The sequence below is a fragment of the Sander lucioperca genome, chromosome 4 (assembly GCF_008315115.2).
Source record: "Sander lucioperca isolate FBNREF2018 chromosome 4, SLUC_FBN_1.2, whole genome shotgun sequence".
Classification (NCBI taxonomy): Eukaryota; Metazoa; Chordata; class Actinopteri; order Perciformes; family Percidae; genus Sander; species Sander lucioperca.
In genome coordinates this window covers 20596195-20615623 of record NC_050176.1, presented here as the reverse complement: position 1 = coordinate 20615623, position 19429 = coordinate 20596195, and the positions used below count along the sequence as shown (strand labels likewise).

Here is a 19429-nt window from a genome sequence, read left to right as displayed (position 1 = left end):
GCTGTGTGAGGAAAGGGGTTGATGGGATCAGCGCCTTCATGGCGAGTGTGTACTTCCACCATCAGTCAGTCACCCTGCTCTAATGCCAAAATACAGATCCATAGGGCGCACCGCTGGACACTACATTTCCAAGCCCTGACCCAGGCTATCAAAAGACGATAACATGAGAAGAAGATAATCTCCAGAATTGATGTGAAAACACCTGAATTGAAACCACACGCAAAGGAAACTTTGTATTTGCAATTTATTTATGTATCATCGTGAGGGATGCCCTGAACTGCGATTTTATTTGCAAAATAGACTTTATCCACCTTTTTATTACTGACAACAACATTATGATGCGAGTTCACGGACCATTTTTCAGCACAGCGAGCCAAAAATATTGTCTAATTGACACTACATGTAGTGTTTTTTTTGCTTGCCACCAGCTTAAGGTCAGAATACTGGCCTCACCTTTTTTATTTGTCAAAAAAGAGCCTAGTCACGGCACATAAGTGGTTTGGGCTGCAGCTGAGGAGGTGAATATTGGATTAACGTTAGTCCCATTTAAGCAGGGCGAGGTTTTGCCCTTTGTAAGGATATCTCACGTGCCGTAGCCTAACGTCAATAGGACCTTCGTGTAGGTTATTTAAAAAAAAAAATGATGGTAATGATAAACAAAGATGGAGCAAAATACATCGAAAAAAACTAGAATTCATAGGGAGACAAAAAAGTCCCAACAGAGTCACATAGGCTATTTCTAAATTAGCCTATATCTCTACATGTCAATGAGCAATTTGAGCAAAAAATACATTACAAAAAATAATGGCAGCTATATCATCTACTCATTTTATAACCAACATGCCCGTCACAAGTGGATGTATAGGGATTTAACAGTTTTGGTGATATCATTTCAGTAAAGGCTATTGGGGTCCTAATTGGTTACGAGATTATGATTCATCTGATTTAGTTGAGCACAGCCTTTTGGCCTTTTTCTGAATTTTTTTTTTTTTTTTTTAAATAAATTACAATGGTCAACCACAGTAAATCAAAGTAGCCTAGTCTACCCCGGTCCTGGGTTCACAGCGGAAAGGTTTTATCCCGCTATCAGCCGGTAAGTAGATCCGGACGTGCGCAGCGCGGAGAGATACCAGGCAGCTCCAGTATGGGAGAGAAAGGGAAGGAGTGAGGAAAAAGAGAGCGGCTGCCTGGTGGTGGTAGATGGAGTAACGGAGAGGAGACAAGTCCACGTATTACCATGCCGAGATTTGGACTACATAAACTACATGCAAAACCTCCAAATATATGAGATTTATAATAGAAAAGGTACGTGAATCATTGTTTTTGTACGCGGTGGTCCTTTAGCTCCTTTAGCGTTTAGCTTCTGCATCTGTAACGAGTAAAAAAAGTTGAGATAGGTTAGGTCGGCTATTGTGAGCTGCGGGCTGTGAAAGAAACCAGTCGCCGCTGCTTTCTCTACCTCTTTAGGGGAAGTTTAGCCTCAGCAAAACTATTGGTTTAGTGTCGTTTTGGACAGCACAGTGGTTTTTGTATGTTGTTATTTACCCTAACAGTAGTTCATGCGTTGTTTTACGTTTTGTCGGAAAAGTGTGGAGTGCTTTTTCAAGCCAGTCTCTGCTCAGCGCACGGCTACCATCGTTTCATGAAGCGAATGGCTTTAGTTGGGGGATGGGGTTTGAAATTAAACAGTCTGGAGGCACCTAACTTCTTGAAATGTTGTATTTTTTTCTTCTTAATGAAAACAGGTCGCTGGTTAGAGGTCGCAGAGAAACATAATTTAAAAAAAAAAACAGCTTGTGTTGTAGGCTATGTGTAAAAAAATAAATAAAGTAGAAGTTTTAGTTTAGTTTGAATTTTTACAATGGTCGCCCACAAGCAGATGGTTCTTTTGTACCTGCAGGCGATAGCCTCAGATTTAAGGTATTTAAGGTATTTTAAGTTAGACGCTGTCACTTATTAACCCTACATAACGCATTAATAACTAAACCCTGCACGGGTCATTTTGACACGCCAAAAGTACATAATGTAGGTTTTATACACAGCACTTTTGCTCAGACATAGCAACGTCTTGCTTTTATTTCTCTTTGTACGGACTCCCACCCAGCCCGAGACGTTGTAAAGCGGCTGTAAACGAATGAATCTGCAATTTTAAAGCAGTTTCATAGTCATAACTCGATGACATAGAAAAGAGCACCCTTGTATTTGATTTACCACGGCAGGCTTTCTTACTAGCAGAAAAGTCCATTTATTGAATTAGGTAGTTGTTTTTGCTTGTGTAATTATTATTTTGTTTTAATCCTGAGTGGGTGAGCAGAAATGCAATTTTTAATGCATTTCTATACACGGAAAAAAAATAATGCAGTATTAAATGTGCAGTCTTACATTGAAACTACTTTTGCATCGAAAAGGAAATTAAAGATTTACAGATGTTCTTATTGCCAGTTCCTTCTCTGAGCTCATTAAGCTGATGTTTGGATAAATGATGTTCCTCTGTTATTTAAGTGCACATATGGCATCTTGCATTGTGCAGACATCTTGTCACCTGACTGACCGCTCTGCTTTATCTTATTACCACATGAAAACCCATTTTGGCTATTTATCATTCCAGCCATCACTCATGACATTTAAAGGAGTCTGGGAAGGTGCACGGTGATGAAAGGAAGACAGTTTTCAGCAATTTACATCTTTTCATGAGGGATGATTGTAGAAAATGCTGATTTCATGTGGTTATTTGCAAAAAATTTTTTTTATTTTATTAATTGTAATTACAGTTAGTTTGATGTACTAAAGGCACTTGCACGAAGCCGTGTTATAATACTAACAATTATATTTTGTTTGTTTCCAGGTGGTTCTGTGAAGATCACGGTACGATAATGGGTAAGCACTTGGTTTCACTGCTTGTGCTGCTCTTGCAGCTCCTCTGTGGCTGCGCAGGGAACCAAAGGATGGCGAGGGCCCCCTCCATGCAATTCACCCACTCTGTTTACAATGCCACCATATATGAGAACTCTGCTGCTAAGACTTACTTGGAGAGTCACACCAAGATGGGGATCTATATCACAAACCCAGCCTGGGAGATACGGTACAAAATCATCTCTGGAGACAATGAGAACTTATTCAAAGCAGAGGACTACCTGCTGGGAGATTTCAGTTTTTTGCGAATAAGGACCAAAGGAGGCAGCACTGCCATTCTGAACCGGGAGGTTAAAGACCACTACATGCTGACTGTTAAAGCTTCAGAGAGGAGCACTAGTTTTGAGTGTCGCACTAGAGTTAAGGTGCAGGTACAGGACACCAATGATCTGAGGCCTCTCTTCTCGCCAACATCCTATAGCATCTCGCTGCCAGAGAACACGGCCATACGCACAAGCGTGGCCAAAGTCATGGCAACGGATGCAGATATCGGTACCAACGGAGAATACTACTATAGTTTCAGGGAGTGGACGGACATGTTTGCCGTTCATCCAACGAGCGGTGTAGTGACACTGACCGGCAAACTCGACTACTCTGAGACAAAGCTGTACGAGTTGGAGATCCTTGCAGTGGACAGAGGAATGAAGCTGTATGGCAGCAGTGGCTTCAGTAGCATGGCCAAACTCACAGTGAGGGTGGAGCAGGCCAATGAGCATGCACCTGTAATCACTGCCGCAACCTTGGCCCCCTCAGATACAGACCATGACCCCACCTATGCTATCGTGACAGTGGAGGACAGTGACCAGGGACCAAATGGCGAGATAGCCTCATTGAGTATTGTGGCTGGTGACCCTCTTCAGCAGTTCAAGGCTGTGAGAAGCAGCCCCGGGAGCAAGGAGTATAAAATAAAAGCTGTCAAAGACGTAGACTGGGACAGCCAGCCTTTTGGATACAACCTCACGTTACAGGCGAAGGACAAAGGCAGCCCCCCTCAATTTTCATCTGCGAAATTGGTACATGTCACTTCTGCACAGTTCAAAGTGGGCCCTCCTATATTTGAAAAGGCTGTTTACAGAGTCAATCTAAGTGAATTTGCCCCTCTTCTCACACCTGTCACTATGGTAACAGCCGTGCCAAAGTATCCACAGCTAAAGTATGCCTTTAAACACAAATCTGACAGGAACAGATTTACTATCAATCCCGATACTGGCTTGATCAGCACGTCAGGACCAATCAATGCTGATTTTGCCCCCCGGTTTGAGCTAGACGTGATCACCAGTGACAAAAATGCGGCAACTAAAGTGATCGTTGATGTGATTGATGTGAATAACAATGCACCTGAGTTCCAGCAGACATCTTACAAGGCCAGTGTCGATGAGAATGTACCCATAGGGACCAGTGTGGTAACAGTTAAAGCCACTGATTTGGACACAGGCGATAATGGCTATGTGACCTACAGCATTACCAATATGAGCCCTCAACCATTTGTCATTGACTACTTCTCTGGTGTCATCAGTACCTCAGAGGTCCTAGATTATGAGCTCATGCCAAGGATTTATAATCTCAAAGTCAGGGCGTCAGATTGGGGATCCCCTTACCGGAGAGAGGTGGAGGTATCAGTCACCATAACATTAAATAACCTGAATGACAATAAGCCCTTGTTTGAAAATGTAGACTGTGAAGTGACTGTGCCAAGGGATCACGGCGAGGGAGAGCAGATAACAACTGTGTCTGCCATAGATGCTGATGAACTGCAGCTAGTACGGTACCATATTAAAGCTGGGAATGATTTGGATCTGTTCGAACTGAACCCAAACTCTGGCGTGCTTTCCCTGAAGCACACGCTGAGTGAGGGAGAGGCAGCTAAAGTTTCCTTTCATAGTTTACGAGTCATTGCGACGGACGGCGAACGCGAGACTCAGCCAATGGTCATGAACATAACTGTCATCACGGCACGCAAGCCCGTCCAGTTAAAATGTGTCGAAACTGGTATCGCTACCATGTTGGCTGAAAAGCTACTTCAGGGCAGCAAAATCCACACGCAAACTGAGCCGGATGACAACTTTATGGACTTCCACTCAGTCAACCGGTACGCTCCTCAGTTTGCAGAGTCTTTCCCTAGTGTTATTGAAGTTAAAGAGGATCTGCCTGTTGGGGCCCGGATTGTCCATTTGAGTGCCACCGACTCAGACAGCGGCTTCAATGGGAAACTAGTCTACGTTATTTCAGGAGGGGACACAGAAAGCCGCTTCAAAGTAGATATGGAAACCGGTTGGCTTTTGGTTTATTCTCCTCTTGACAGGGAAACAACAGACCAGTACACCCTCAACATTACAGTTTATGATCTCGGCTTACCACAGAAATCCTCATCACGCCTCTTGGGTGTTAAGATCCTAGATGCGAATGATAACAGCCCTCAATTTTTGCAAGATTCGTATTCAGTTGAAATAAGTGAGAGCACGCCTGTCGGGATGGAAATCATCCAAGTGGATTCGACAGACAAGGATCAAGGAGATAATGGAGTCCTGAAGTATTCAATTTTGGGAGGCACAGATCATTTCGCGATCCATGAGGAGACCGGTGTTGTGACTGTGACAAAGCCGTTGGATCGCGAACTCCATCCAGTTTACGTCTTGAAGATCGCCGCACGCGACCAGGCAGTGACCGAGCCACAGCTGGTGTCCACAGTGCCTCTTAAAATTACCTTGGAAGATGTGAATGATAATCCACCTAGATTTGTCCCCCCTAACTATCGCGTGAAGATAAGGGAAGACCTTCCTATCGGTACTGTAATTATGTGGCTGGAGGCTCACGATCCCGATATTGGACCTTCCAGTCAGGTACGATACAGCCTTATTGATAATGGAGACGGGAATTTCGAAGTAGACAAACTCAGCGGGGCTGTGCGGATCGTGCAAAATCTAGACTACGAGACAAAACAGGTGTACAACCTGACGGCGAAAGCTAAAGACAAAGGGAAGCCCATGTCCTTGTCGTCAACCTGCTTCATTGAGGTGGACATCGTGGATGTGAATGAGAATCTCTACAGGCCTTTGTTCCGATCATTTGTGGAAAAGGGATTTATAAAAGAGGATGCACTTGTCGGGACTTCGGTGATGACTGTATCAGCTGAAGATGAAGACAAAGGCCAAGACGGACAGATTCGATACTCCATACGAGATGGATCTGGCCTGGGGATATTTACCATAGATGAGGAAACTGGTAAGTCTCTTTTCTCTGTGTTACTGTAGAGCTGTGTGAAGCTTGTGTTTTCGTTTGAAATATGGATGCATGAGCTTGAAATAATTTGCATAAGGAAAGTTGTATGCAGCTAGAGTTTATTCAGTTCATTTCATTGTGTGGAACAATGAGGTAAGGGAGTCTTCCAGGAGATGGGTAAGGTTCCTGATTCCAGTCATTTTTTTCTCTTTGGGAGAATTGACGGCAGGATCAGATGGGCCAGCTGTCTCTCAGACCTGTGTGGACATTCTTGAGTAGTTGTTGTGGTGTTAAGATGTTTCTAAGTGGTTTCACCTCCTCTTTTTGCAGCCCTGCTCTCACTGTATTAATACATACTCTTTCTTTTAAATACTACCAATTTAGAAAATGGTCATGGTTTGTTGGAGCTAAGATTAAAACATTCTAATAGCATTTACCAAATGTAACATTTTTTAATAACAGCATATGAAGGCAGGATTTGCTTGCAGGTTTCTTATTATACTGCAGAAAATATGTTAATACTTTCTCAGCTGCCCAGAATGATTTTAACAGCTGACTCAAATTAGCTCAAAATAAGCAGTCTGGAATTCCAGGAGTTCCTACCCATAATCTGGCAATCCCCTGATTTGGATGTTTTGGACTTGGCTTGCTGCCCTCCTTTTAAAACTTAGTAACCACATTCTCGAGCAGCTTAATGCGACCCCCCCCCCCCCCCTATTTGAAATAAAAAAAAATCTCTGCATTATACATATTTAATGTCTAAATGAGGCAGTGAATCTTAATGCATAATACATTGATTTCTCTTGGCACGTGTAACCTCAAAGGTCCATATCTACATAAGAAAGCTGGAAATGCGATGTGTTAGTGTGCTGCTGACCTGTACCGTTCTAAAAGTGGTTTATATTTTTAGTTTAATGTTTATTAAGAATCCGATACACTGTAGGTGAATTATTCAATAAGTTGACAGGAAGTCTCCTCTGTGAACCTGTTGGGAAATACTTGCTTCTGTCTGGTACATTTAGTATGAGGAGACGAGCCTTTATGAAGGATCTGTCCTACAGGGCTGTGTGTCAGCTGTGGTGTGTCTGTGATTGTTTCTGTGGTAGTGGTTGGATTCTGATTTGTAATGAGATTTTGCAGACATCCTGCGAGCATAAACTAGTGACTGTATTTGCCTTCGTGCAAGAATTACAAGTGCTGCTTCATGATGTTTTAGTCCAGTTTCTTCCTATTTATGTACTAAATTGTAGGGCTGAACGATTTTTGAAAATAATCTAATTGCGATTTTTTTCTCCAAATATTGCGATTGCGATTCGATTATTTTTTTAAGCTCTTTGTCTTCTGTATTATTCAACAAAGACAAACAATAAATCATTTTATAGTATGAACAACACACAATTACACACTAGACAGTTAAATAAGTAAAAATATAGTATATATATATATATATATATATATATATATATATATATATATATATATACACACACACACACACACAACAGTGTATTTTTTTTTTACAGTGCACAGAGAGGATCTGCCTCCAGCCCCTCCCCCTCGTGAAGTTGCGTGCTGCCGTGTGCACTTGTTCAGAGAGGCTATCGTTGCGTTAGCTAGTTGCTGGTGTTCTTGCCGTGGGATTAACTGTACTAATAAAACTGTTGAAACCCCGCGAGACTGTGAAAGCTCCCCGAACGTCATTTATCAGTCTGATTGTTACCCCTCTCAGTGGCAGATCCTCCACTCATATCTTTATAACGGAGCTAGCTAACCGCTAACCGGAGCTAACCGCTAATCAGAGCTAATCGTTGCCTACCGAGCCTTGAGTTCTGTGTGCCTGTATTCATTAACTGCATGTATGGACTCGAGCCAGAATAAAACCCTTCATTTTATTAAAATGGCTGTAAAAGTTTTAAACTACAACTCAGAGTTGTTTGAATGACAGAAATCTGCTCAAGGTACGACGTAGCATTAGCGTGCTAAGTTGATGCTTTCTCTGAGGAGTGCAGACTGATTTGCTCTCGCGAGTCATGTGACCAAATCGCAGCCTTTGCGATTAGGAAATCGCCGCTGACCCGCCAAAGCGCATTCGACCCGTGCTGGACCGTACTCTGTGAGTAGCATACGCTTCAGTCCATCGTACTCCCCCTCTCTCCCTATATGAGCTACTGGGCTATCCGGGTCTGTTATTGTTGTTGAAAACAAGTGAAGGAGCTTTCTCAGAGATATATTTTTTTAAATATATCCCAGGCTATTTATTTCAGATAATTTACATGTGTTGCAACTGTATATTTTTCTGTTTTAATAAAAGAGCTTGTGAAAAGTGGCTTTGACTTAAAACTGAACATTTAGCCCACTTTGTAAAAATATATATATTAGAGATAAAAAAAAATACAGAGATATGATTTTTAGTCCTGGACTAGTGGAAGATCTGATAAGAATCAGTGTGGAGGGGCCCAGTTTGGAGAATTTTGATGCTAGGGAGTGTGGCAAGCTGGTTTAGCCAAGGCCAAAGGGGAAGAAGGCCAGATTACAGGTGTTGGCCATCTGAGGGGAATTTGACAGCAAGGGGGGACCGCTATAAGACTTTGAGTACAGTATAATTGTGCTTCAAATAAAAAAAAAATGTACCAACTACTTATTCTTGTTTAAAATAATGTACATAATATGAATGTATATGGTGATATATAGCGTGATAAAAAGGTGACCTTGAAATTGTGGCGTTAATGGCGACGCGAGGAAAAATTTGGGTGCACCTAAATTTTGTGCTGGTGCACCTAAATAAAAAAAGTTAGGCGCACCAGTGCGACCAAGGCAAAAAAGTTAGTCTAGAGCTCTGTTGGATGAGCGCGTCACGTGGTTCTTGCTGCTCCCGAATTTCAAAACAGACTCTAATGGTGTCTCGTTCTGAATACGATCTCGTATTTTACGAAAATAGTTCACCGAAAAGTGTTTCTGAAAACCTTTTAAGTGAGAAATAGGCCATACAGTTGCTGAATCTGTCTGTTTTTTTGATCAACAAAGGTCAGTTTAAAAGATTTCATGTTACCTATGATGACAGCGGAAATAAAACAATAGATAGAACTGCCACTGTATGCATGTATTGTGCAACATGCATTCAATATGCTAATTTGAGCTATATATCATATGCTGAAGTATATTTATGGAGTGTTAAAGATTAAAAGAAAAAATAACAAGAACTGTACAGAACCGAAAACTGTGACCCTAAAACCGTGATACGAACCGAACCGTGGATTTTGTGAACCGTACCACCCCTAGATTATAGATAAATAATCATCACGTTATGTGGACATAATGTCTAATTGGGGAAAAGGCAAATAATAGAACAGCTGGAACAGTCTGGTAAATTCAGAAAAGTACATCACTTTACTGTAATGCAGCCTTTAAAACCAGGAAAAGACAACACTTATGTCATATCACGATATTACGATATCCAAAATCTAAGACAATATCTAGTCTCATATCACGATATCAATATAATATCGATATATTGCCCAGCCCTAATGGAAGTTGAATTTTGCAAGGAGTAGTATAGATTTAAGATGGACTGCAGTGCTAGAGTATTAGCCTTGATAGGGCCACATGCAGGTCAGTGGTAGTCCATGTCTAACTCAAAATCTTGTGTAGGGTTACAGAGACAGGGAGCCTGGTCTGATCTTCTACTTAATCCCAGAGGCCTATATTAAGTGATTATCAGGAGGTGCAATGATAGGATTGTCCTGGGTTGGGTCCTGTTATTATGGATTACATCTGAGGTCAGTAGACAACTAAATACAGCCAAGGTGGTAATGCCCCTCCTATGATTTCACTAGATGAAGTGTGTGGTCTGTAAAACTGCCATATGGATTTAGAATATTTTCTTCTAAAAAGGAAAATATAAGCAGGGGTGCACTCACCGCTATATATTCGGTTCTGCAGCTGCATGTTGTGAATCTAAACCAGAATGTTCTAAAATAGTTAAAAATTGGAAAACAAATGAAAAAGCGGTGTAAGGAAAAATGCCAGGAGCCACACACCTTCAGTCATGGAATTTCTTTTTTAGGGTGGGAGGGAAGACTGTTCCAAGTATTTTCCTGTTTTACTTGTCGCTTGTAATTCTAAACCCATGCAGTTTTGTTTGTTAAGAGTACATCAGTATGTTGCATGTTTTTTTTTTATCTATGTTGTTTTGTTGTGTTTGTTCTATCACCAGAGTATAAATCACTATTCTTAGTTTTAGCTATTCCTCTTACAGTGGCATCCACAATAACACAGTAACAATACTAGTTTGTGGGTAAGAAAGTGTTGCTGTGAAAAAAAAACAACATTGCACTCTGTGGTGTTAGATGCTAGAAGTAGGCCTAGTGAGTGATTCTTCTAGAGTAGGCGTATCTAACAAATCTGAACATGGGTTGTATTTTAGAACAGGCTTGCTACCCACTTGACTGACGTTCCCAAACCACACAAGGAACAAACAATGTTATTTGTTTGTGAGACATTGCGATTAAATTTAAAAGTGGTAATTGCTGTTTATTGAATGCCATCATGTTCTCATTTACATCAATGCCGAGTAAAAGAAACCCTTTTATGCAAGCATCTTTACCAGATATGGTTCCTATTCTGTCAGACTGCTCAGGGAGTCCATGGCAACTGTTTGCCCGGACATTCTCTGTGTTATTAAAAACTCTGTGGTCACTGGCTCAGTGCCATCTTAATTTAAACTTACTCTTATCAAGACTCTTTTTCTGGGCCCCTTCCCATGCTGCTGTAGACCAAATTTACCATTCCTCGCTTTAATTGGAAAACTTGCCAATAGTTAAAGTGAATTTTGACTGACAGGGACCTAAAAGACTCGGTGCAACAAAACGGAACTTTGATGTAGCCTACTGAAAGCACTCCAAGTGCTTATGTTTAACATATTAACCAACTTGGAGATTCAGCAGAAATAAAAGATGGACATTTTGCTGTTGAATATAAGTCCAGCATTAGCTTTTAACTGTGGTTTATTCAACCAATCTTGAGAAATATATGCGTCTCATAGTTTGCATGACGTTTGAGTTCCTTTGCCACCCACTAGTGCACTTTGTTTCTCCACCATTTTATGTTGGGGAGGAAGCATACACTTTACTCGCGATGAGGGCTTGTTTGCCAAGTGGCTGGCTACAGTTTTACATGTTTGGGCCCTTGAGGTCAACCAATATGGATTTTCAAGGGCTCATGCCAATTTTGAAGAGGCAAGTGTGGCAAATGGACAATTTATTGTCCTCTTCAGAAAGGCTATAAAACCATGGAAAACTATTTTTAAAGATAGCTCTTTTAGACTAGACACACCCTCAGCTGACAGTATGGCTGCAGAATAATCCAAAAGAGCACTGCATATTGTATGTGGGTCTGCAGTGAAGACAGTTGTGAGGATTGTAACTCCTTGTGCAGAGTCCAACTATAATATCGGTCTTGCACATAAAAGCAGTAGTAAAAATGTCAAAGGATAGTCCTGCACAAACAAACCAAAAGTTGCAGTAGCATTGAGATGAGCAATGAAACAAGTCTTATCATCATGCACCTAATCAAGTCTCCACTCCTCTAAGTACACACCTGGCTCACATTCCCCCTGACACACCTTCAGATATCAACCAAAAGGGTGAGGTTTTTTTACTTTATTACCAATGAGTAACTGTCGTTTCATTTCCTTATGCTGGGATGACTAAGGGTGAAATCAAGACACTGAGCCCTAATTGATCAAAAGCTCAGACTAGACAATTGCAGAAAAATGGGAAAGTCAAAGGGAAAGAGCCAACTTCACAAAAGGCCTTTTTCAGTCCATTTAGATAAACCATTGCACAACTTCATCTTAGGCGGCAGGATGGAGTATTCTTAGATTCAAAAATGTCCTGAGCGTTTGAATTGAAGGATGTTGGACAGTGAAGTCCTTGGCTTTGCATTTGTGCAAGGGAGCCACGCACCTTCAAGAATCTGCAGTTAAGAATGTCATGTCTGTAGACAAACACTGCTTATAAATTAGCCCTAGAACAGTAATAGGAAATGTGTTGCAGGGTGTGTTGGAGGGGTAGCGAGGAATGATGGGCTGTGCTTGATTGAAAATAAAGGAAGTGTAAAAGGTACACTGCTGACAAGCAAAGTTTTATTCTTCTATTTATTACCTATATTATACCTTAATATATTTCTCCTGTATGTAGATGTCTAGATGGATCAATGCGTCTTAAGCCCTGGGGTATATGTCAGTAAAGTTGGGTAAAAGCAGGCTTTGATTATCCTGTGCGAATGCACCACATGGAACTCAGAAGTGGGGTAATTTGTAAATCACACGAGGTCCCTAGATGATACTAATGCCGTGCGAATAGGGCTTTAGATTAGTTTAGCTATATAAATGTAGATATACATTGTATGCATTAACACCCAATCGTTGAGTGAATATCAACTAAAGTAGGCCACAGGACAATCAATTTGTGCGTCTCCACTTGAAAGTAAAGAGTAACTCAAGGCTATATTGCCGTGGAGGTGATGGTATGGAGCTACAACACACAACTTACTTTGAAAATGTGCTCAAAGGCAAGTTGTGTCTCAGTTTGAAGTGAAATAATCCAGCATACAAGGTGACCAGAGCAGAGAGTGTTCAGTCTAGATGAGACACAGACGTTGATTGTATAATGTATGCATTGCCCTTTCTTGTTGGATAATATATTCATTGCCCTTTCACTTGAATCTGTTTGCAGCCTGTGCTGTAAATGTGTTCTCTGTGAAAGCAAATGAAACAGTTTGATGCATAATGACAAAGTCCTGTTGGTGTGTTTTCCATTCCCCCCAAAAAACTGCCTGTCCTTCACTTCTTTCCCCATTGTTCTCCATTCAAGGTAAACAGATTCTTGGCGATAATGAAAAGACGTATGTATGCTTGTATTTGTTTATGGTCAGTCTTTTGGCATCAAGTATACCTAGCTAAAAGTGAGAACTGTTGCCCTCTGTCCATCATTTTCCATCCAGTACCTATATGTTTGAGATAAAAGTGGGACAGCAAAGTGCCACATGATTCCAAGTAGTCTTTGCTTGAGTGCTGTTACTGTGGAGACGGGACCAGGAATGTGCAGCGGGACAAAGTTGATTGTAGGTTGCTAAATAGAAAACACACTTTCCCTAGTTAAAAGTATGTTGTTCTCTCAGTCCATTAAATCTTTTTAAAGAAACGTAAGGCTGCCTTGTGCAGAGGATGTGCTTCATTATGTGTTAATTCTTGTCATGCTAACACTATCATGAATTAGAGCTATACTCTCTATTCCTGTTGATGTACTGTGGATAGTAGACTTTTCACTTTTAAAGCAGTGTTTTTTTTTTCAGTGGGCCCCAAGGAACATTCAGAAGTCCATAATGACGTTAACTACATTTGCTTATTTAATTTAGTAAAATACAATGCTTAAAACCCGGTTTCATTAAACAGTTTGAGTTTGTTGTTATTTAATACTTTAAGCCACAGGTGCTAAACAGAACCACTGCCATGAACAGCATTGTATAGCATTACGGAGTACAAACAGAAGTGATATTTTGAAAACATTAGCATCTTCCCCACAGACACATTTTCAGCATCTTCACCAGGGGCTCTCAATCAAAATTATGGCAGAGATATAAGAGATACCGATGTGCTCTTATCCTTTTATTCAAATTCCAGCAAAGTCCTATTTCAAGCATTTCATGCTGTCTGGTACTTGACAAGAGCCCTGACCACAAATACATTAAGGTGCAGTGAAGTGTGACACACACTTCACTGCACCTTTATTATGCACAAATTCACAATGCACAAATTATTGACAGGTGAATGTATTTTAGTACACGTACTAAAATACATTCACCTGTCTGTCAACCAATAATTTGTTGACTGACACTAAAATTGGAGGACGGGGGGGTCAAATTGGGGGGAATTATTTTATTTATTTTTTATTTTAACTACATTTATTTTTGCCAAATCTCTTAAAGATTAGAACTCTAGGATGTGGAGACAACAACATCACCACCTTCACAATATAATATAACCCAGTGACTTCTTTGCCTTTCTAAATAGTTTGAAATTTTGGGAAATTTGCCTATTCACTTTCTTGCCGCAAGTTAGGCTAGATGAGAAGATCGATACCACTCGTGTTTGAATGGTTGATATGAAGCTACCACCATCAGCCGGTTATCTTAGCTTAAAGACCGGAACAGGTGGGAACTTTATATCTTGTTTGTTTAATCCGTAGATAAACTAAAACACCAGGTTGTGGTTTTACACGGAGTTGTGTTTCCGATGTTTTTTTGGCTGGGCATAGTCTTGGAGTTGTTGTTACAGTGAGGTTGCCAGGAAACCAGCAGGTACTCAAGATATATAACAAGTTAATTAGTAAGCTTCAGAGGTACTAATAGGTGGATTTTGTTACCATACCTATTTTAGCTGTTTCCCCTTTCTGTTTTTAAGCTTGTGTATAGGCCTATATATTTTTTATTAAAACTTTTGTTGCGTCTGTTCGAGAGGTAGCCTATCGAACTGTAGTCACGTTCTATTGATGATTGGCTTCGCTTCATGGGTGAGAAGCCAGCAGGAGATCATTTCCTGGTCAGTTCAGTCGCACCTGGGCAGATGACATGAATCTCAACTCATATGAAGGGAAAATTGTTTGCTTTGAGCTCAAAGTCTACATCCTCCTTAGGCCAGCTGGGGTTATCATGTACAATGGGAATATATATATATATATATATAAAGAAAGAGAGAGAGAGAGAGAGAGAGAGAGAGAGAGAGAGAGAGAGAGAGAGAGTAGTAGAGGGTGTAGGAAGATAGAAAAATATTCAGAGGGGTGGGGGTATAGATATGAATGAAGACGGACCCTGTGTTTCCTTCATTGTTACCAAAGGCACAAGCAGAGAGCTAGGAGGTATTATAACAACACCTAAATAATACTGTGATGTTGAATCAAGGAGTATTGCTCTAAGGCCTGTTCAAAGGCCTTTGAAATAACGCTGTTCCCAGTAACAATGGAAGCTTTGTATCGTCAGCTAAGTCCCAAAAAGCTATCTCAACTGGAATTAATAGGCAATTTTCTTTTAAACAAGGAAATAAGAAAATATACAGACATGCATCACAGCAATGTACCAAGTGTATCAAAATATGTTTTGTCAGTCTCTTTCCAAGGCCCAATGCTTGTCATATTTTCTCAAAGGCACCCTTTTACATTATGGCTTATTAAGACATTTTGAACTCATCAGTACTGGCTGAAAAAAAAGAAACAATCAAAAACTTTAGGATTACACTGATAAACTCAGTGTTCTCCATTGTTAGGCTGGTGAAATGATGGAGCTTGTCTTGAGTACCATGTTCCCTTTAGCCAGCTCTTGACAGCCATTTCTCTGTCGGTACTGACAGTATACAGCGTGCACAGTAATGCATGAAGTGGAAATGGCTCACTGGCTCAATAGACCGGGATATTGAAGGAGATAAGATAGACATGGCTTTTGTGTGATACTGTATCACCATTATGATTATCTCTGAGACCTATCAGAATGTTTTATGACCACTGTGTACCCTTCAAACAAATCAAGAGGAATTGAAAAGAGAGAAAGGTCCAAGGCACTCTTCTTACAAAAAGTTAAAAAAAAAACTTGATTTAAATGGCTATTTCATATTTAAATCTTTAGTACATTAAAAATAGAACTGGACAGCAACCCACGCGTATCGGCACTAAACGGCCTTCTTTAGGGTAAAAAACAGAGGAATTAAGGTAAGCGAGAGAGCCATGACACTAACTGTAAGCCTGTTCACAGAAAGCCTATTTTTTGCATGCAAATGTAACTCAACTTAACATGTAACTCTGACCATGATCACTTAAGATGATTTAAAATCTAATTCCAATATAAACTTCTCGGAAAAAGAAAAGTATTGCTAAAATAATCAGCCCAGTGTAAGTTCAAACTTAGCTTAGTTACAACGTGTTTACTACACATTGCTAAATTAAAATGGGTTACACAAAGTAGTTCTAATTAGTTGTTACTAAGTGTTGACACCCCACTAACTGCCAGGTGTAACAGTTGCATGGCTAGCTGAAATAGCTGACAAAGCTAACGTTAGCTCGCTAATATGGAATGTGGTCGACACATCAAAGTGCAGCTAAAAAATTAACAATTTTTTTGTAATTGTTTGTGTGTTGTCCTTTAATAAATTAATAAATCAATACAAAATAAATACAAAAATAAAATAATAGAACTTTATGCTAGTGACGTTTTGCTAAATTACTTAGCTAGGTTCGCATAATCAAATATTTCCCACTCATGCTAAACTGCATGAATACTGCAAACTCATCTTTAGTTTGAAACTAGCTAGTAGTTACTAAGAACTTTGGAAGGACACACACTTAGCAAAACCATTACACACAAAATTAGTAATAGACTTACGAACAGACCGTGCAACACAGTCCATATGCATTTTTTTTTATTTACAGTGACTTAAGGTTTTAAGAATTTTTTGCCTTTGACTAAAAAAAATCTCATCATATTGCACCGCTATTATGAAGTCAATGCACCAGACAATGCTTTTAATAATACAACAACAAAACCTCAGACCATACTTTTTAGATCTATGAAATTTTCAAAAGGTTTCAGGCATTGTAACAGGCTTGATGTCTTTGAAGCACGGATCTTGGCTACAGATGTCTGGGAACTTTGGGATGATGTGATATTAAGTTGCTGGCTAACAGAAAGCCTACAACGTGGTAGTGGAATTTGAAGCATTTTGCCAGGACTGTGGAAAGAGAAGAAGGGATAAAGCACTGAGAAAGTTAATGTAAGCATGTGAGCGAGAGGCCTGAGAAGGCTGAGGAATGTGGGGTAGGGGTGAGCGGAATTACCGGAGGTAGTTCAAAGCAAACCCCGATTTTTCAACTGCAGAATGAACAAGGAAGTCCTGGAGTACGCTGAACCAGCAGCACGTAATCACAACATTTTGGGTGAATAATCAAATTCCCATAGTCGGGGTGAAATGAGAAAATCAGCACGACTGCCAATCTGGAATTTGTGAGTCTTAATCTTGTATTGACAGCATATACTACATTTAGTACGCTACTTTGTTTCACTTGACAACTTGGACATGCAGTGAACAGTTTCAAGCTGATTTTCAAAAGCAAATGTCACCCTCTTCCAACTGTGGCTTCACTGTTACTGGAAGTTGTTATAGAAGGAACTCATTGTGTATCTGTACAGGGCCTTGATTTAAGTACACTCATATATAAAATACCTGTTGGTCTTGATAATTTGAAATCCTTAATGGCTGTCTGAAGGCTCTACTACACTGTCACTGTGCTCAAGTAACTTTGAAGAACAAAGCCAGAGGGAAAAGAAAAGAGCAAGGGAAAAAAAGCGGAAAGCAAATCTGGTGCACAGTCTGTTTTTTTTTTCTTGTGGCCTACGGACAGGTTTTGCTCCTGCCTCAGTGGGTAGGCTAGGTATATGGAATAGGTGTGGCAACTAAATTCTTCAGATTCGTCTTTCATGTGCTTTGTTTGTAACTAGTCAGCCAAAGTCCCTGGCAGATAGCTTTTCATACTCTGTGCCATTTTACACATTTTAGGTCAAGTTGTTCTGTTTTTGAGTCTCTTCAGACAGTCCTTCCAGAAAAATGTGGAGTTTTTTTGTGATTGTTGCGGGCAAAAATCCTTGATTATGCAGCACGTTTTCTTAAAAAATGCAATGGAATATGCGGAATATTTATGCAATTTTATGCAATGAAATTGCGGGAACTTGCAAAAACTGCGGTTTCATCATGGCTTCATTGCGGGGTTTGCAGCTTTTCGATGATGTTCACGTCACGTCACTTCATAACGTTTCCATGGCAACAGGGGAAAATGGCTGCTCTTGCGTGAAGTAAACGCAACATATTTCAACCTTCTAAGATATATGTGACTTTTTTGCAACGAAAATGCGGGGATTATGAAATCATGCAAGCCCCGCATATTTTGCGCGGAAATCGGCAATTTATGCGGTGAAAGTGCGGCGTATTTGAAAAAATGCGGCCCCCGCATAAATATGCAGACTTTGGCTGATTATGCATTGAATTATGCGATTGCATAATCACGTTTTTCTGGAGGGACTGTTCAGAGATAAATATGGCCAAAATAATTTATATGCAATTTGTGTGCAAGTTGGCATTGGCATTTAGTTTGAAAAGGCGAAATTGTGGACAATTGTGGACAGTAACATTCCTCTTGCAGCTGCAGTTGTATTCTTGTTGCAAGTTTTTAACTGCAACATATGAAGTTATCTTCTTTATGCTGATAGAAACAGGGTGAAGAACTTTGAGCAAAACGGATGACACTGGAGAAAGTGGAATTGTTCTGCTAGGCTGGTTTCTGCCAGTTAAACACATGAGCATTCAAGCATGGGCTTCTCCTTGCCACAGGCACAAAAGAGTTCTCATACTTTCCCATTTGTCTCTTATTTTCTCTTGTACTTTGTCTTATTAGCACTTTGCTCTACTGTACCTCCTCTCCTCACACCAACCCCTTTAATCATTTTCACCTTCATTGTTATCTTTAACTTTCTCTATTTCATGTCACCTTTTCCACCAGTTCCCTCTCTACGGGTGTCCAATACATTTATCTTCCTATCCTTTTGTGTTTCTGCTCTGGATGCCTCACATTCACATCTGCATGTCTTATTTATGTCTAACAATTGCAATTTCCTGCACATGGTTTCTTCCATAATTGCGATAATTGTAGTATTTTTTATATTCTTATTTTATGACTTCTCCAAATGTTTGGTTGTGTTTCTCTCTGTGTATTGTCAGCTTTAAGCCATTAGTTCAACTATACAGAGTCATCTAATTTGCATTCTTGATGTACTGGTCAATGTTGTTTTTCGCCATGAGGTCCTTGGCTTTAGGAAACATTAGGGAGCTACTTATTTTCCCTTGCCTGCTTACCCCTCTTATTACACGCCTCAAGCTAAGTTGAGAGAGCTATAATGATGACTAATAACAAGAGAGGATCCCAGGCCGAAAATGCAGGGACGGCAAAGTAAAGCGGGGCGAGAGAATAAATGAGCTGTGCCACCAAACTCCCCTTCCGTACTAAAATTGAGAATTTTGTGAGAAGCCATTTGGAGCGTTATCTCTTTTCTGATAAATCTGTCTTTACCCAAGCCAAAAGGTTTGGCTGCTCTCAGTTGCACTCCTTCCTCGCAGTTCATCAAGTTACAGTGGGTAAACAAAGGCAGCGGCAGCAAAGAGGTGGTCTATGTAAACTATTTGAACTTTAGAAATGTGTCCTTA

General features: G+C 40.3%; 1 protein-coding gene across 13 annotated transcripts in view; it reads left to right on the top strand.

Moving 5' to 3' along the window:
- The window catches only part of fat1a (FAT atypical cadherin 1a), an 82451-nt gene that overhangs the window by 773 nt on the left and 62249 nt on the right, over window positions 1–19429 (top strand). For 12 of the 13 annotated variants that reach the window (XR_004105430.2, XR_004897211.1, XM_031302326.2 and 9 more), the window contains exons 1-2: window positions 1065–1305; window positions 2846–6135. Coding sequence is in view for 11 of the 13 variants with exons in the window: in XM_031302326.2 (XP_031158186.1) it covers window positions 2874–6135 (3262 nt within the window). In the remaining 2 variants the exon portion in view is untranslated. Of the gene's footprint in view, window positions 1–1064; window positions 1306–2845; window positions 6136–19429 lie in introns of those variants that run through there. The other variant, XM_031302323.2, reaches the window with a different exon arrangement.